Here is a 14,819-nt window from a genome sequence, read left to right on the forward strand (position 1 = left end):
ACACAGCTAGCAAGAGGCTGACCAGGTGGTGGGGCTTCCTAGTCTGTGCTCAGCTAATGAGGGTCGGCTCTGCCCATGCTCCATCTGAAGAGGCACCTACCGCCCTGTGCCAGCTGGTTTGTCACTGCACAGAAAGGCAAGGCCAGAACTGCCTGGTTGTCCCAGGTGGAACCAGAACCGTAGAGTTCGTATGTGAAATATCCTGGCCTTCTGAAAGGTGGACTCGAATTTGTTAAAACCAGGCAGACGAAATAAAATACATCTGTGAGCCAGATCGGGCCCGTGAGCCAGATCGGGCCCGTGAGCCACCAGTTTGCAACCCACTGTGTTACAGAGTTTCCCTTCTTTGCATGAACCATGGGAAAATAGAAGGAGGGTATCTCTGACCAGCAGCACCGGCCTGGGACCTGACGTTGTTCCTCTGGTTTCTCACTGCTGTTCTTTTCATTTCTGAATTCATGATCCTAGAAGCCCTGATTTCTATAACCTGAGGGGGGTGGAAAAATTCCTCCCAATTCCTCCATTGTACCAACTCCGATTGATTTTTTTTTTCTTACACTGAGATCCACCTGCTCCTATTTCTGAGTTGACTTCTCCCCAGGGAGGGCTGTCAAGCATCAGAAGTAGGGAATTCCCTGGCCGCCCGGTGGTTAGGGCTCCGCACTCTCACTGCCCAGGGCCGGGGTTCGATCCCTGATCGGAACTAAGATCCCACAAGCTGTGCGGTGCAGCCAAAAAAAAAAAAAAAGAAACCAAATAACACGAAGAACAAAAAGAAAAAAAGAAAAAAGAAAGAAAAAATCAGAAGCAGAAGGGATCCTATTTGCCCCCACCTCCTCTTCTCCGGTTTTGAAGAAAATTTTCCTTCTAAGTGTTTTAGGACCAGTAGCTCCTTTCCCGACTGTGTCACTCTTTTTTGCAAGGGCCATTCACACTTGAGTATGAACTGGCCTCTCTTCAAATGGAGTCCACGGCAGGAGCAGGGTTGGGGGGAGTGGAGCTGCATCGGGGGTGTGAGGGAGTAGGCACTGGTGTCTGCCGTGCTGTGGGTAGAGGGCAGAAGCTGAGGGGTGCAGATCCCTTTTACCAGCTCTCACACCAGGAACCATGTGCCGTGGGTGCTGAGCGAGGATGATGCCCCAAAGTCCCTGGGCTAACACTCTCCTAAGTCCAGAAGTTTGGGTTCAGGGCAGCAAAGTTGGGTACAGCTCATCCTTGGAGATCATAACGCCATCGGACAGGATGCTGCCAAGCTTTGTCCCACCTTAGGGCCTTTACCCTTGCTGTACCCTCTTCCTGGGATGCTCTTTCCCCAGATTTTCCCATGGCTGGCTCCCAAATGTCACCTCCCAGAGGGGCCTTCCCTCGGTCGACATTAGTCCTTCAGTCCCACCTTCACCTCTACACAAGCTCATCACCTGCTTTATTTTCTTTTTTTGGCTTTATTTTCTTTTTTTGGCTTTATTTTCTTAATAGCACTTACCACTCTACAAAACACTATTGTCTGTCTTTCCCTTTAGCGTGTAGGCCCTCTGCACCTCTTGGTTCCAGAACTCTCCGCGACCTGCACGGTCCTACTTAGCCCAGCGCTTGCCCCCCGCGCCTCCTCGGCTCCCGCAGCCTCTGCACTCCTAACGCGGATGTCTCCTACAGTGCTGCCGCCCTGAGCTCCCCCTGGCGGCCAAAGAACCTCACTGCTCCAGCCCGGCACAAACACGTGCACACCGCCTTGGACCCCAGTCCGCTTTATTCCGGAGGGCGGGAGACTGAACAGCCCTACCAAGCGGGCGAGTTAGGAGGTAGGCGGAGTCTTGTGGGGGTGGGGGGGAGGTCCCGGAGCCGGCTGGTGGGCGGGGTCTAAAGGGAGTGGCCAGTAAGGAGGGCTCGCTGTTCAGGGCAGGTGGAGGGGGCGTGTTCCAGGACGAGGGGGCGTGGCCCACCGTGCGCCGGCAGGCGGGCGGGGCCTCGGTGGGTCAGGCGGCACTAGAGCGGCCTACATGCCGGACCCAACCCCGTTGGTCTCCATGTCGGTGAGGTTGCCCCGCAGGTCTTGCTCCTCCTCGAAGGCCTTGAACAGTGAGTTGAAGTTGCCGGCTCCAAAACCCTGGAGCGGGAAAAAGGAGGTGAGCTGCGGGCCCAGAAAGCCAACCGCTGGGGACAGGCGGTCCTTAGTGGTACCTGGTGGTTGTAGCGCTGAATGACTTCCAGGAAGAGCGTGGGCCGGTCCTGCATGGGCTTGGTGAAAATCTGCAGGAGGTAGCCTTTCTCGTCGTAGTCCACCAGGATTTTCAGCTCCTAGGTGGGAGACAGGGGACTGGGTAAGGGGGAGGCTGGCTGGCCCCTCTAGCCTGGAATGGTGGGATATTTAGAAAGGCCATGGGGGCTCCTGCACCCCCAAAGCCAAGAAAAGACCCTTTTCTGCAGCAGTTCCAGACACCTCCACATAGATCCCCCAATTGTCCTATTACCACCTCCCCGCCTCAGCCCCTGTGTTAGCCACCCAAGGCTGGCCTGGACCACCCAAGTAGCACCCACACAGCTCTCCCTGCTTCTGCTCTTGCCTCCTTACAATCCATCTTCCCCACATTCAGGGATCTTTCAAAAATCAGATCATCTCACTTCCCTGTTTAAAACTCCCCAGTGGAAGCCAGAACCCTCATATGTGGCTGGTGGAAATGTAAAATGATGCAGCCGCTGTGGAAAGCAGTCTGGCAGTTCCTCAGAAAAGCAGAAGTAGAGTTACCATATGACCGACCCAGGAATTTAACTCCTAGGTATCTACCCAAGAGAATTAAAACGTATGTCCACACAGATACTTGTTACCCAGATGATCATAGCATTATTCATGATAGCCTAAAAGTAGAAACAAATGTCCATCAGCTGATGAGTGGGTAAGCAAAATGTGGTCTATTCATCCAATGGAATATTATTCAGCCATAAAGAGGAATGAAGGACCGACACAGGCTACAATATGGATGAACCTTGAAAACATGATGCTGAGTGAAAGAAACCAGTCACAAAAGATTATATGATTCCATTTATATGACATGTTCAGAAAAAGCAGCTCTATAGAGACAGAAGATCAGTGGTTGCCTAGGGCTGAGGGTGAGGAGGTGGAATGGGGAGATTGGGAGGTGGTGGCTAAGAGGTTTGAGGTCTCCTTTTAGAGTGATGAAAGTGTTCCAAAATTGATTTCAATGATGGCTGCATAATATAGTGAAGGGCCAAAAACCACTGAATTGTGTATTTTAAAAAATGATGTATGTTATGTGCCTTAAATATCAATAAAGCTGTCAAAAACAAAACCAGAAAAACCTCCAATGGTTTCTGGCCACAGAAGAACAAAATCCGAACTCCTAAATAGCCTACCAGAGGAATCGGCTCCTGCCTACCTCTTTGACCTGGGCCACTCCTCAAACGCTTCCTTTCATTCACTCTGGCCCTCTTTCTGTTTCTCAGATACTCAGAGCTTGCTCTTACCTCAGGACCTTTGCACTTGCTGTTCCCTCTGCCAGGACTGCTCTTTCTCTAGGTCTTCACACAGCCAACTCCCTTTCATCATCTCGATTTCACTGAAATGTCACCTCCTCAGAGAGGCCTTCCCTGACTGCCTCCTATGTAGCAGCCCCAGATCACTCTCTGTCATAGCCTGTTTTAAGTTTCTGCACAGCACCAACTCTCTCTCTCTCTCTCTCTCTTTCTCTCTCTCTCTCTCTCTCTATCTGATGGTGTTTGTGTTATTTATTTGTCATCTGTCTTCTCACTAGGATGCAAGTTCCATGACGGCAGGGACCTGGTCCGCTTTCCCGGCTGCATCCCAGTGCCTGATGCAAGGTTGAGACAACATTTGTGAGGCAAGATGGAACTCAGGGCTTGTTTTCCTCGGCTGACCGAGGATCCTGTTCTAGGCCTTACCTCCAGAACATCAATATTCTCCTTCACCCGGATCTTGGCCGACTTGAGCTTCTCCCGCAGTTGTTTGTAGTATGTGAACGGAACAGCCAAAAACTCCATGCCTCTCTCTCTCAAGTGGCGAATCTGTCTCAGAGCAGGGTCAAGGTCAGTCCTTCTCTCTCCATGCTCAACACTCCCAGCCAGGGGGAAGTGCTGGGCCAGGAGTGGGCAGGGTCCCTACTCCAGCTGCCCCAAACTGCCAGGATGCAGTGTGACCTCATCCCCTTCCTCCTCTGGGCCTTGTGGGTCCCGATGGAAGAACAGCAATCACTAACATTTATGGGACCTCACCACGTGCCTCTCTCGAGCACTTTCTATGTACTGTCTCATTATGTCGATGCAGTAATCTTTTGAGACATTTGGATGATTATTCTCCCCATTTCATAGCTGGGAAAACTGAGGCATTGAGAGATTAAGTATTGATATCTATTCTCAACATAGGAGCCAGAGGGATTTTATTATTAAAATACAAGTCAAATCATGTCACTCCTCTGCTTACCCAACGGTGGTGTCTCAAAGTCCTCACCATCTGCCCCCACTCCTACCTTCTCACCGCATCTCCTACCCTTCTCTTCCTTGTTCATTCTGTTCCAGCTGTTCCTTTAACCTTCCTCTACCCTGGCTGTCCCTTCTTCCTGGGGTGCTTTCCCCAGATTTCCATTGCTTCCTCTCTGTCTTCTGCATTCTTAAATGTCTCCTTCTTAGCGCCAGGACTTTGGTGACCGCCTAATTTAAATATACAAAGTCCTGGGACTTCCCTGGTGGTCCAGTGGGTAAGACTCTGCCCTCCCAGTGCAGGGGCCTGGGTTCGATCCCTGGTCAGGGAACTAGATCCCACATGCCGCAGCTAAGAAGCCCGCGTGCCACAACGAAGATCCCGTGTGCCGCAACTAAGACCTGGCACAGCCAAAATGAATAAATTAAATAAATTTTTTAAAAAAGAAAAAGAAAAAGGAAAACTTGAAATTAAAAAAAAAAAAAAGAAAAGTCCTTCACCCTCCCTCGCCCATGGCCCTGCTTTATTTTCCTCTAGAGCACTCACTGCCATCTAACAGAGATATTTTACTAATTTTGTTTTGTGCCTCCATAAGGGTAGAAACTGTTGTCTTGTGGGCTAATGTATCCCAAGTACCTGAAACAGTGCCTGGCACGTAGTAGGTGCTCAATAAACATCTCTTGCGTGAATGAATGAATGAATGAATGAATGAAGTTGCCATGGTCATGGTGAATTCTTGGTTGGGCCGGGACTGAATGGGACAGGCCAGGCTCTTGTCCACTTGGTCGTACTGCCACATTGAGAACAGGTGGGACCCAGCCTCCCCGGGGGCTGGAGCCATAGACTCAGGACATTTAATTTGGATGAAAGGACCTAGTGGATCTTGTAGCTTAATATCCTCATTTTCAAGTTGATGCAACTGCAGCCCAGAGAGGGGGTTGAATCCCCCAAAGACTCACAGTAAGTTACCGGCAGAACCAGGTCTAGAGCCCAGGCTTCTTGTTACTCTGGCACTTGCTACTTCTGCAGCAGAGAGACCAAACTCTCTAGGGTGGGACTATGCCTGCACCTGAGTGGCACGAGCCAGTAAGGGAGCCCTGTCAGCCGTCTGGGCTGACGAAGGGGACCCAGGACTGCCACTCGTCACCCCCATCCCCAGCCTCTGACTCCGTTTTGCAGAGTTTGGCTCTGGAGCTGAATGGGAGGTGAATTAGGACGAGGAATGGGCTTCTAACCGCTGTGATGATGTCTTCGGTCTTGAGAGCGATGTGCTGGACCCCGGCGCCCCCGTTATAGTCCACATATTCCTGGGGGAGGGGAGCAAGGAAACCATTGTCAGTGGCCCCGTCACCCACACCCCTGCCCCTGCGAGAGCCCTCGAACCTCTTCCCTGCTTCCTCCTAACCCAGCCAAGGCCCCTGGGGCCCGAGGGGGGCCCCACCTGGATCTGGGACTTCTTCCTGCCCGGCGCTGGCTCGTTAATGGGCATTTTGATGGACTCCTCGTAGTTGGCCACCACGATGGACCGCAGAGAGCTGTACTCCGTGTGCACTTGCGTGTCATCCACGGACCAGAAACGGTGGAACTGCAGGTTCTTCAGGTACCTGTGGGGGGTGGCCGAAAGGGCACAATGGCTCTGATGTTGGCCTGGGACCTGCCCCCTGCCCCTACTCCACCTTCCAGAATTTGTTCCCTGAGCAGGCTCCACAAAGGGTACCACCTTTCACATCACATACATCATAGCTTTGTACCTTTATTATGACAATTTTCCTTTGGGTGGAAGTAAAGCATCTGATAACAAGGTCTATATACATGGCACCACTCCAACAGATGGGGGTGCTTTTGAGAAAGGGTACTTGCTTCTAATTTGCACACACGTGCTCTTTGGGCAGTGACAGCCTTCCTCCAAGCCTCCCTGGACTGTGACACCCCCTGTGCTGATTCCCCAAGGTTCCTCAGAGGGAGGACCGGTGGGTCACTTTGGGCCTTAAATCCTCTGGTCTCCATGGTAACAGTTTTTCAGGGAACAGATGACTCAGTGACCTCAGACTAACCTGCCCCCACCTCGTGCTCTATTTCCTGACAAGACCTGGGAGTGGGCCTGTCACACGTGTGGGAAGGGCTTGGGCCAGGGACTCACCATTCTGAGGCAGACACCATCTCCTGATCAGGCTGGTTTCCCACAATGTGATCAATTATCTCGAGACTGCAGTTGGGCCTGGGAGAGGGAGGCAGTTAGGGGGTGAGGAGAAGGCTACTCCCTAAATCTCTTCCTTCCCCCAGCCCCTCAATAACAGTAACTACTCATGATTCCATAGCACTTACTATAGACACTTTATTTGCATCAACTCACGCGCTATTACTAGCCCCATTTTACAGATGAAGAAACTGAGGCTTAGAGAAATAACTTGCCGAGGTTAAATAGCTAGTAAGTGACAGAGCTGGGATTTGAACCAAGGCAGTTGGGTTCCAGACCCTAGGCTCTTGGCCTCTATGCTGCCTCTTCAAGCCATCCTGGGGGATGCTCAGGGGCTCCCCAGCAGGGACCAAGATGCTCTGTCCCCTCTGCATGGAAGAGAGGGCACCCCACCTTTGCCCCAAGGGGCACTCACAGCTTGGAAAGTAGGGGGTCGACGAATGCTGGGGCCTCGAATCCAGGCAGGAACCAGCCGGTGTAGTTCATCTTCTCCACCAGGGTGTGTGTAGTATCCCCATACTGTGGGTGGCGAACAGCCTGAGGTCCCACCCCTGCTCAGGCCAGGCTGCATTTCGTGGTGCCCACACAGCCCTGGGTTCCAACCCAGACCTGGCCCTAACTCCAAGCGTGATTTTGGGCAAACCACTTCCCCTTTCCAAAATGAATTGCAGTCTGACATTTGGGAATTTGACAGTCTGTCTGCCCCACAGGACCAGAAACTCTGTGGAGGCGGGGATGCCGTTTTGCTCATGATGCTGTCCTGGCACGTAGTAGGTGCTCAATTAAAATGTGTTGCCTGAATGAGGAATGATGAGGGCGTTGGATCTAATTATATGGAAGGGCCTTTTCAATCATTCTAACAATCTTTCAGTTGTATTAAATCTTGAGGAGGAGGGACCTATGATTGTATCAGGTGCTAAACAGACTTGGTAATCTTTGCTGCGTGTCTGTGATATGCCAAGCGCTGTTGTTCTAAGTGCTATACACGGATCATCTCATTTGATCCTTTAAATGACCTTGGGAGGAGTTATAGCTGAAGAAACAGGCACAGAACGGTTAATTAGCGTGTGGCAGATCACATAGGTGGACCACGAGGTGGTAACTTGCTCATTTAAATGGAGTCGCAGAGAGGTGAAGTGATTTGCCCAAAGTCACACACCTTGAGTGGGGCGGGGCTTCCCTCCCACCTCCTTCCCCTGACCCACCCATCTCCTTCCTTGCATCCCCATGCTATCAGCCCCCACTGGGGAGGAAGGGAAGCCCAGAGGCGTGACTGGTAGCCCTCCTCAGCCTCTGCATACCAGCCAAGAATACAGGAGATCAGGGTCCAGGGAGAATGTCTGCACTTTGAGGCACAAGTGTGGGATGGTATAATGGAGTCGGGGGTTGGGGAGGGGGGTCCTGGCATCTAAGTGGGTGCTGACAGCAGGAGAGGTAGGGCACTGAGGTTAACTCACCGTCTGCAGCACAGCAAACTTCACCCTCCCAAACTTATCTTGCTCTACCCAGGGTTCCCGCACGATCTTGGCGCCTCGTTCCCGGGCTTTCTGCAGAGGAGATGGGGTGGGGAGGTAGTCGGTGCTGGACCCTCAGTGCTGGACCCTTTGGCTGCCCCTGCTGGATCCCCTCTGCGTGGTCCTGCCGCAGCCTCCTCCAGTTTTTCCATCCCCAGGCAGGAACTCCAGCGAACTTTAGCTGTTGCCCTTGACACCCATGGCTCATGCCCATTTGGCAGATAGGGTAACTGAGGTCCAGGCCCAGAGCTGGGGCTATTTAAGACAAACCAGGTGCGGGTGGGGGTCTGTCCTGCCTGTCCTGTGCTAACTCACTCTGTGGCCCTTCCCCGTCTCTAGTCCTCAGTTTCTTCATCTGTAAAAAGGGTGGTTGGATAAGACAAATACAAGCTGACATTTATTGAGCACCTACTCTGTGTCACACCCTCTCCCAAGTGCCTTACATGCATGAATCATGTATTTGATATTTAGCAAAACCTTATTACTGCACGTCTATGCTTATCACATGTCAGGCACTGTTGTAAGTACTAGCCTCTTTCATCTGCACAGCAACATTACATGAAAGGCACTATTATTGTCTCTATTTTATAGATGAGGACATTGAGGCACAGAGAATTTAAGTCACTCACCTGAAGTCACACAGCTAATAAGATTGAGACCCAGCAGTCTGCCTCTGGAATCTACACTCTGAACGTCTAAACTGCCTCTTGAATACTGCGTTTGGTACAGTCATGCTCAAGAAATGATGATTGTGATCTCGTTTCCTCTTTGTAACAACTCAGTGAGGTAGGTGGTTATCCCCATTTTACAGATGCAGAAACTGAGGCTCAGACAGAGGTTGCACGCCTACTAAGAGGCAGAGTGTCACTGGAACTCAGGTGGGTGTCAACCAACATCTGGGCGCATCACTCCAGTGTGGCAGTGTCCTCCAGCCCTGACTGATGGGGGTCCCTGTCGCAGACAGAGGGCAGGCCGGGCCTCGCTGCTTCGTCTCCGTGCCAGCCCAGGTGCGGCCTCACCTGCACGATGTAGTCACAGTCCTCCACCTCGAAGGCAATGTCCTTCACTCCGTCGCCATGTTTCACCAGGTGATCGCCCATCTCTGTGGCCGGCAGGGGAGGTGGGTGGCGCTGGAGTCACGGCCCCTCCCCTGCACTCTCAGCCTTCTGGACTTCATCTCCTTCTAGGCTGAGGCCCCTCCCTGAGCCCTGATCCACCCCTGTGTCCCTAACCCCCACCCGCAATACCACGTCTCCACTCCCTGGCACCCGAACCCTCTGGGGCCCCCTCACCTTTGTTCCAGGGGTTGAGGGCAGAGGAGAAGATGAACACGATCTGAGACGTAGAGGAGAAGGGAGGCGTGGCTGGTGGCTCAGGCGAGCTTCTGGAGGTGCACCCCCAGCCCCGCTCCCTGCCCACCAGCGAGATACCCCTGGTGGGACATTAGGACAAGACCCCTCTTGCCAGCCAGGCAGGACTGTTGACCCTGGGTTCCTGTCCTTTCTCAGCCTTAGCTTCCCCTCTGGTCCTGAGGGATGGGGGCTTCTCCCGCGCCAGACCCTCCTGGGGCCTTGGGATGAGCTGCCGGTCAAGCCTCCCGGTGGGGAGAGCCCCAGGGATCCATGGACCAGGGCACTGCTCAGATTTCCAGTCTGACGTCTGAGGCCTTTGCCAACTTTTCCTGAACATCTGTGAGACCAGCGGTGGGCCAGGCCGAGAAGTAGACCAAACCAAGAAGGTCCCTGTTGCATGTCGTACAAAGGTGCCGGTGGAGGGCCCAGTGGGGGCCGACTCAGTGCACGCTCCGCTAACCACACCGGGCAGCCTGGAAGAGCACTGGGCCGCCTGGAGGAAGGGCTTCCCGGCCTCCTGCACCCAGAGGTGCCAGAGCTGTCAGGGAGCTCAGAGACCAGCAGGGAGAGAGACGGCCCTCCTGGATGGGTGGGGTCCTGGGTGGAGACTCACCTTTCCTTGCTTGATCACGTGGCTGACCATCTCCCGGGAACCCGTCTCCAGGCCCTTGTAGGCTAGGGGTTCAAAGCCCATCTTGCTGCAGTAGTACGACGCAGCCTGAATCACAGAGTTGCAGACGGGCCCATGAGGGTCGAGGGGCCGGCCCCCGGTGCCCCCAGCCTATCTGCCCTGTTGCCCCAGGTGCCGAGATCCTCCTGGCAAGAAGGCCGGCTCCCTGGCCCACACTGATCTCAGGTAAGTTTCCCACTGGGGTCCGCGGCCCTGATTGTGTAATTAGGATCCAAAGAGTGACTGTCCATCCTGGGACTCTCCCAACATTGGCCCTGATCCTCCCCTCCCAGGGCCCAATCACAGACCCAGCTGGAGACCTACCCTTGTCCCGGAGGCCCCCTTGCCTGCCCTCTCTCCACTCCCAGCACCTTGCCCAGTTTTTACCTGCTTCGCGTTGCCAACCCAGAAGGTCACGGAGTGAAAGTGGAGGAATTGGCCTCTCTCAGGCTGCAGAAGAAGAGAAGGGGCAAGGCTGAGTCCCTAGAAGTGGGTCTAGAAAAGTGCAAGTGGAGAGGTGTCCCCTAGCCACCTCCCTTGTCCCACCCTCAATCCCAGAACCGAGGAGAAGCCAACCCGCCCCACCCTGCCGCCCTGAAGGCCTGCCAAGCCTCGAAAGAGGTTTCTTATGTAGAAATTGAGCTCCTGTGGGCTCAGGATTGGTGAGCCCCCCTCTCGCCCAGGAGGCCTGCCCAAGTTTCACAGGGGGAAACAGCCTTATGCTACAGCGACACAGATTTAAGTTGGACCTTAGAAAGAACTTCCAGACAGGATTAAGAGATTGGCAGGAATTTAAGGAGAGGTAAAAGTTTTTCTTAGGGGGGCAAGGTTGAGTCCAGCTCAGTCTAGGCGGGGCGGGGGAGGGCAGAGGTGAACGTGAGCGTGCATCCAGAACGTCACATAACCGTTGTAGCTGTTATTCCTCTTCTGCTCTTTGCTAACATCCCAGTCTCCCGGGGCCCTGACCCCACATTTCCCCTCCTGCTTACCTTCTCTCCTTTGTTGCTGTAAGTCGTCTAAGGAGAAAGAAAAGGACAGTAAGACATGGAAACTTGGACACAAGGTGCTTCTGGAAATCTCACTCCAGATCCGTGCTGTTGGCAAAGGCTGCCATGGCTCCAGGCAGGCTCTTACCATGACTGATCTTGGTCACACTTCCTGCTGGGAAGACTGGGATGAGAGGCCAGCAGAGTGCTGGACAGAAATATTGAACGCCCAGCAAGTCCCGCCCCTGGCCTCCTGGCCTTCCTGGGGGTGGGAGCTGATCCTGGAAGCTCCTAGGCCTGGAAGCCTCTGATCCAGCCACGGCTTCATTGGACAGGGTGATGCTGTCAGGCCTAGGAAGGGGGAGTGACTCGCCCAAGGCCACCAGCCACTTGGGGGCAGAGCCTGGGCCAGAAGCCAAGGGCACATTCTTTCCAGGACCCTGGGCTGGGACTGTGATCTTTGCCCTCCAGAATCCAAAGCTGAGAAGCCAAGGCCAGCTTGGGTGCAGAGGTGGCTCCAGAATTCTTATGCAGGGAGAATTTGAGGGGGATTAGGGACTGGTCTTGAAGCCAGCCACTTGTTTGCATAGCAAGTGTATGGTTTATATTTAGGTAAAAAGGTTGTATTCAGTAGTGGTTAGAGGCATGGGTATGGGGGTTTGAATCCTGGAGGTCTACATACTGTGTGACTGGGGAAAGTTACCAAACTCCTCTAAGCCTCAGTCTCCCATCTGTAAAATGGGAACAGTAGTAGTGTGGCAGGGCATTAAATGAGATAAACGTTAAGTTTTTGGAATAGAGTCTGGCACACAGTAAGATCTCTGTTAATGCTGGTTATGATTAGTTATGATTAGTTTCTTTGGGGCTTTGGGGGGGTGCTGATGGAGAATAGGGGAGCCTTGGCGTAGCCACAGCCTGGGTGTTGGGAAAGAGGTTGTGACCCTACCCCTGGCCCAGAGTGATGGGACGGGGGAGCTTACGGCCCTGGGAGGAGGAAGGCCTGGGTTCCTCCCCAGCATCCCCGATACCCAGATCCTCAAGGCTCACTTTCCTGGAAGATGGAGTGGTGACTGCTGGCCAGCTGTGGCATTTACCTGTGGGTTCCAGGACAGCCCCCTGCCTCTAGCTCCACGTCAGTCCCCAGAAACTCTGTTGCTGAGACATCTTCCTGGGGAACTGACTTCATCAACTATCCTCATGGCCTGGAAACTCTTCCCAGACCCTAATGCTGGCAGTCTTAGCCAGGGACTGTGCCACCCCTACCCTAACCCTCTTACATTTTGGCTCCCTAAATGCCCTGCATTAGCCGTTTTGGTTGTTGTTCTCTTTTGAGAGTAATATTTATTTTGTCCTAATTATAAATAATTCATAGGTTTTCTTTCCAATTTATTTAAACCAAAACCAAAAGAAGTTTATGGGACTTCCCTGGCAGTCCATTGGTTAAGACTCTGCACTTCCACTGCAGGGGCCGCGGGTTCGATCCCTGGTTGGGGAACTAGATGCCACATGCATGCCACAACTGAGTCCGTATACTGCAGCTAAGAAGCCCACATGCCACAACTAAAGATCCGAGGTGCTGCAACTAAAGATCCTGCGTGCCGCACCTAAGACCTGGCACAGCCAAAATAAATAAATAAATATTGAAAAAATATTACACTGTGTACATATGTACACACCACATTTTCTCTATCCATTCAGCCATTGATGGGCACTTAGGTTGCTTCTATATCTTGGATATTGTAAATAATGCTGCAGTGAACATGGGGATGCAGATATCTTTTCGAGTTAGTATTTTTGTTTTCTTTGATATATACCCAGAAGTAGAGTTGCTGGATCATAGTTCTACTTTTAATTTTTTGAGGAATCTCCATATTGTTTTCCATAGTGGCTGCACCAATTTACATTCCCACCGGCAGTGCACAAGGGTTTCCTTTCCTCCACATCCTTGCTAATGCTTATGTCTTGTCTTTTTGATGATAGCCATTCTAACAGGTGTGAGGTGATAGCTTACTGTGGTCTTGATTTGCATTTTCCTGACAATTAGTGATGTTCTGCGTCTTTTTATGTACCTGTTTGCCATCTGTACGTATGTCTTCTTTGGAAGAATGTCTAGATCTTCTGCCCATTTTTCAGTCTGATTATTTGTTTTTTTGCTAGTGAGTTATGAGTTCTTTACATTCAGTATATTTTAGATGTTATCCCCTTATCAAATATATGATTTGCAAATATTTCTTCCCACTCAGTAGGTTGCCTTTTCATTTTGTCTATGGTTTCCTTTGCTGTGCAGAAACTTTTTAGTTTGATGCTAGTCCCACTTGTTTATTTTTGCTTTTGCTTTTGGTGTGAGAAGCCTTTTTTTTTTTTTTAATACAGAAAAACAGATAATCTTGGCAAGTTATGACCTCTAGGATCATTCAATCCAACATTCTCATTTCTCAGATGAGAAAAACTGACAGACAGCAAGAAGGTACCTGACATTACTCCCCTCTTTTCTTCCTCCCCCTCCTCCCTCCCTGCCTCCCATGTCTTTCCCTCCCAACCAGGGAGTAGAGAGGGGCTTGTAGCAGGGAGGAGCCCCCCTCCCCACCCTCCTCAGCAAAACCTGCTAGGTCGCCTGGGCCACTCTCAATTTTCCACCTCCTCCAGGAAGCCCTCTCAGAACTCCCCAGCCCCAGGTCAGAGGTTCAGCTGCTTAGTTGCCATGGGTCAGCTTTAGTCAGCAACCCCTGAGGTGGGGCCCAGGACAATAAGAGAACTTTCCTAAGCCACCCAGTTAGCAAGTGGCAGAGTAAAACTGGAATGGGAATCGGGCTAACTAACTAACTCCAGAGCCCATACTTTTCATCTCTGTCTTGCCTTCTAGACAAATGGGAGATATTGATCCCCCAACTAGACAGATGGGGAAACCAAGGCTCGGAGAGGGAACACACGTCCCTGGGGTTGTGGAGCTGGTGAGAACAGAGATCCAAGCTCTGGCCTATTTGCTTCTGAAGCTGGCTGGATGCCCTTCCACCGGTCCAGACACCTTTTTCCTTTTCTCTGTTTTCTGGGCAAATCTGGAGGCAGGCGAGGTGGCCCCACCTCCTCATCCTGCCCCTGTTGGGCCAGCCTGCCCTCAGTGTCCACCTTGGGTCTCCTGGGTGTAGGTTTCCAACTGAGAAAATGGGGGTGGAGGTGGCCCAGCGTGGCGCCCTCAGGCCAGAAGGTTCCGCGGTGGGGAGGTGTCTCAGCGCAGCCCTCCGTCCCGGGCGAGGAGGAGGATCTCGTCCCCTTGCTCTCGGCAGCCGACTCAAAGCCCGGCTCGCGGAAGCTGGCCTGGCCTGTGTCCTCGGCACAGAGTCAGTGTTTGCTGAATCAAGGAAGCAGCAGCAGCCTTGGATGCCAAAGGCAAGTGTCCGGCTCAGCTGGCCAGGGCTGTTGTCTCCGTCCCTCCTGCCCTCTGGACTTCGCTCCCGGAAGCACTGTGGGTCTCAGTCACACTCGGGATACACCCCTAGGTGCCTCCCCCATCTGTGGGCAGGGGTGGGCGGGGGGGACCTGCAGGACCCAGTCTTTGGAGCCCCCGTGTCCCCTCCCAGATGCTCCCTCTCAGGCTGGGCCCAGCTGGAGAAGAGGTTAGCAGCGGATGGGTATGGCTGTCTTGGCTCTCT

General features: G+C 52.6%; 1 protein-coding gene across 1 annotated transcript; it reads right to left on the reverse strand.

Moving 5' to 3' along the window:
- Positions 1-1,697: 1,697 nt before the first annotated feature.
- HPD (4-hydroxyphenylpyruvate dioxygenase) lies at positions 1,698-11,420 on the reverse strand. Its single transcript, XM_007128791.3, has 14 exons — positions 11,318-11,420; positions 11,173-11,199; positions 10,571-10,633; positions 10,127-10,231; positions 9,454-9,496; positions 9,181-9,263; positions 8,105-8,194; positions 7,063-7,166; positions 6,591-6,668; positions 5,892-6,054; positions 5,686-5,757; positions 3,916-4,038; positions 2,179-2,295; positions 1,698-2,104 (listed from the first exon to the last, which is right to left on the reverse strand). The coding sequence occupies exons 1-14, from the start codon at positions 11,318-11,320 to the stop codon at positions 1,994-1,996; spliced, it is 1,182 nt and encodes a 393-aa protein (XP_007128853.1). The 5' UTR covers positions 11,321-11,420; the 3' UTR covers positions 1,698-1,993.
- Positions 11,421-14,819: the final 3,399 nt, after the last annotated feature.

This window comes from Physeter macrocephalus, unplaced genomic scaffold (assembly GCF_002837175.3).
Source record: "Physeter macrocephalus isolate SW-GA unplaced genomic scaffold, ASM283717v5 random_227, whole genome shotgun sequence".
Lineage (NCBI taxonomy): Eukaryota > Metazoa > Chordata > Mammalia > Artiodactyla > Physeteridae > Physeter > Physeter macrocephalus.

What these genes read in the sequence shown, in the direction of transcription:
- HPD (XM_007128791.3), bottom strand. An exon ending in GGGTTGGCAACGCGAAGCAG is followed by an intron (nt 10,232 to 10,570) that starts GTAAAAACTGGG and finishes TCTGTGATTCAG; the next exon opens with GCTGCGTCGTACTACTGCAG. An exon ending in ACTGTGACTACATCGTGCAG is followed by an intron (nt 8,195 to 9,180) that starts GTGAGGCCGCAC and finishes TCTCCTCTGCAG; the next exon opens with AAAGCCCGGGAACGAGGCGC.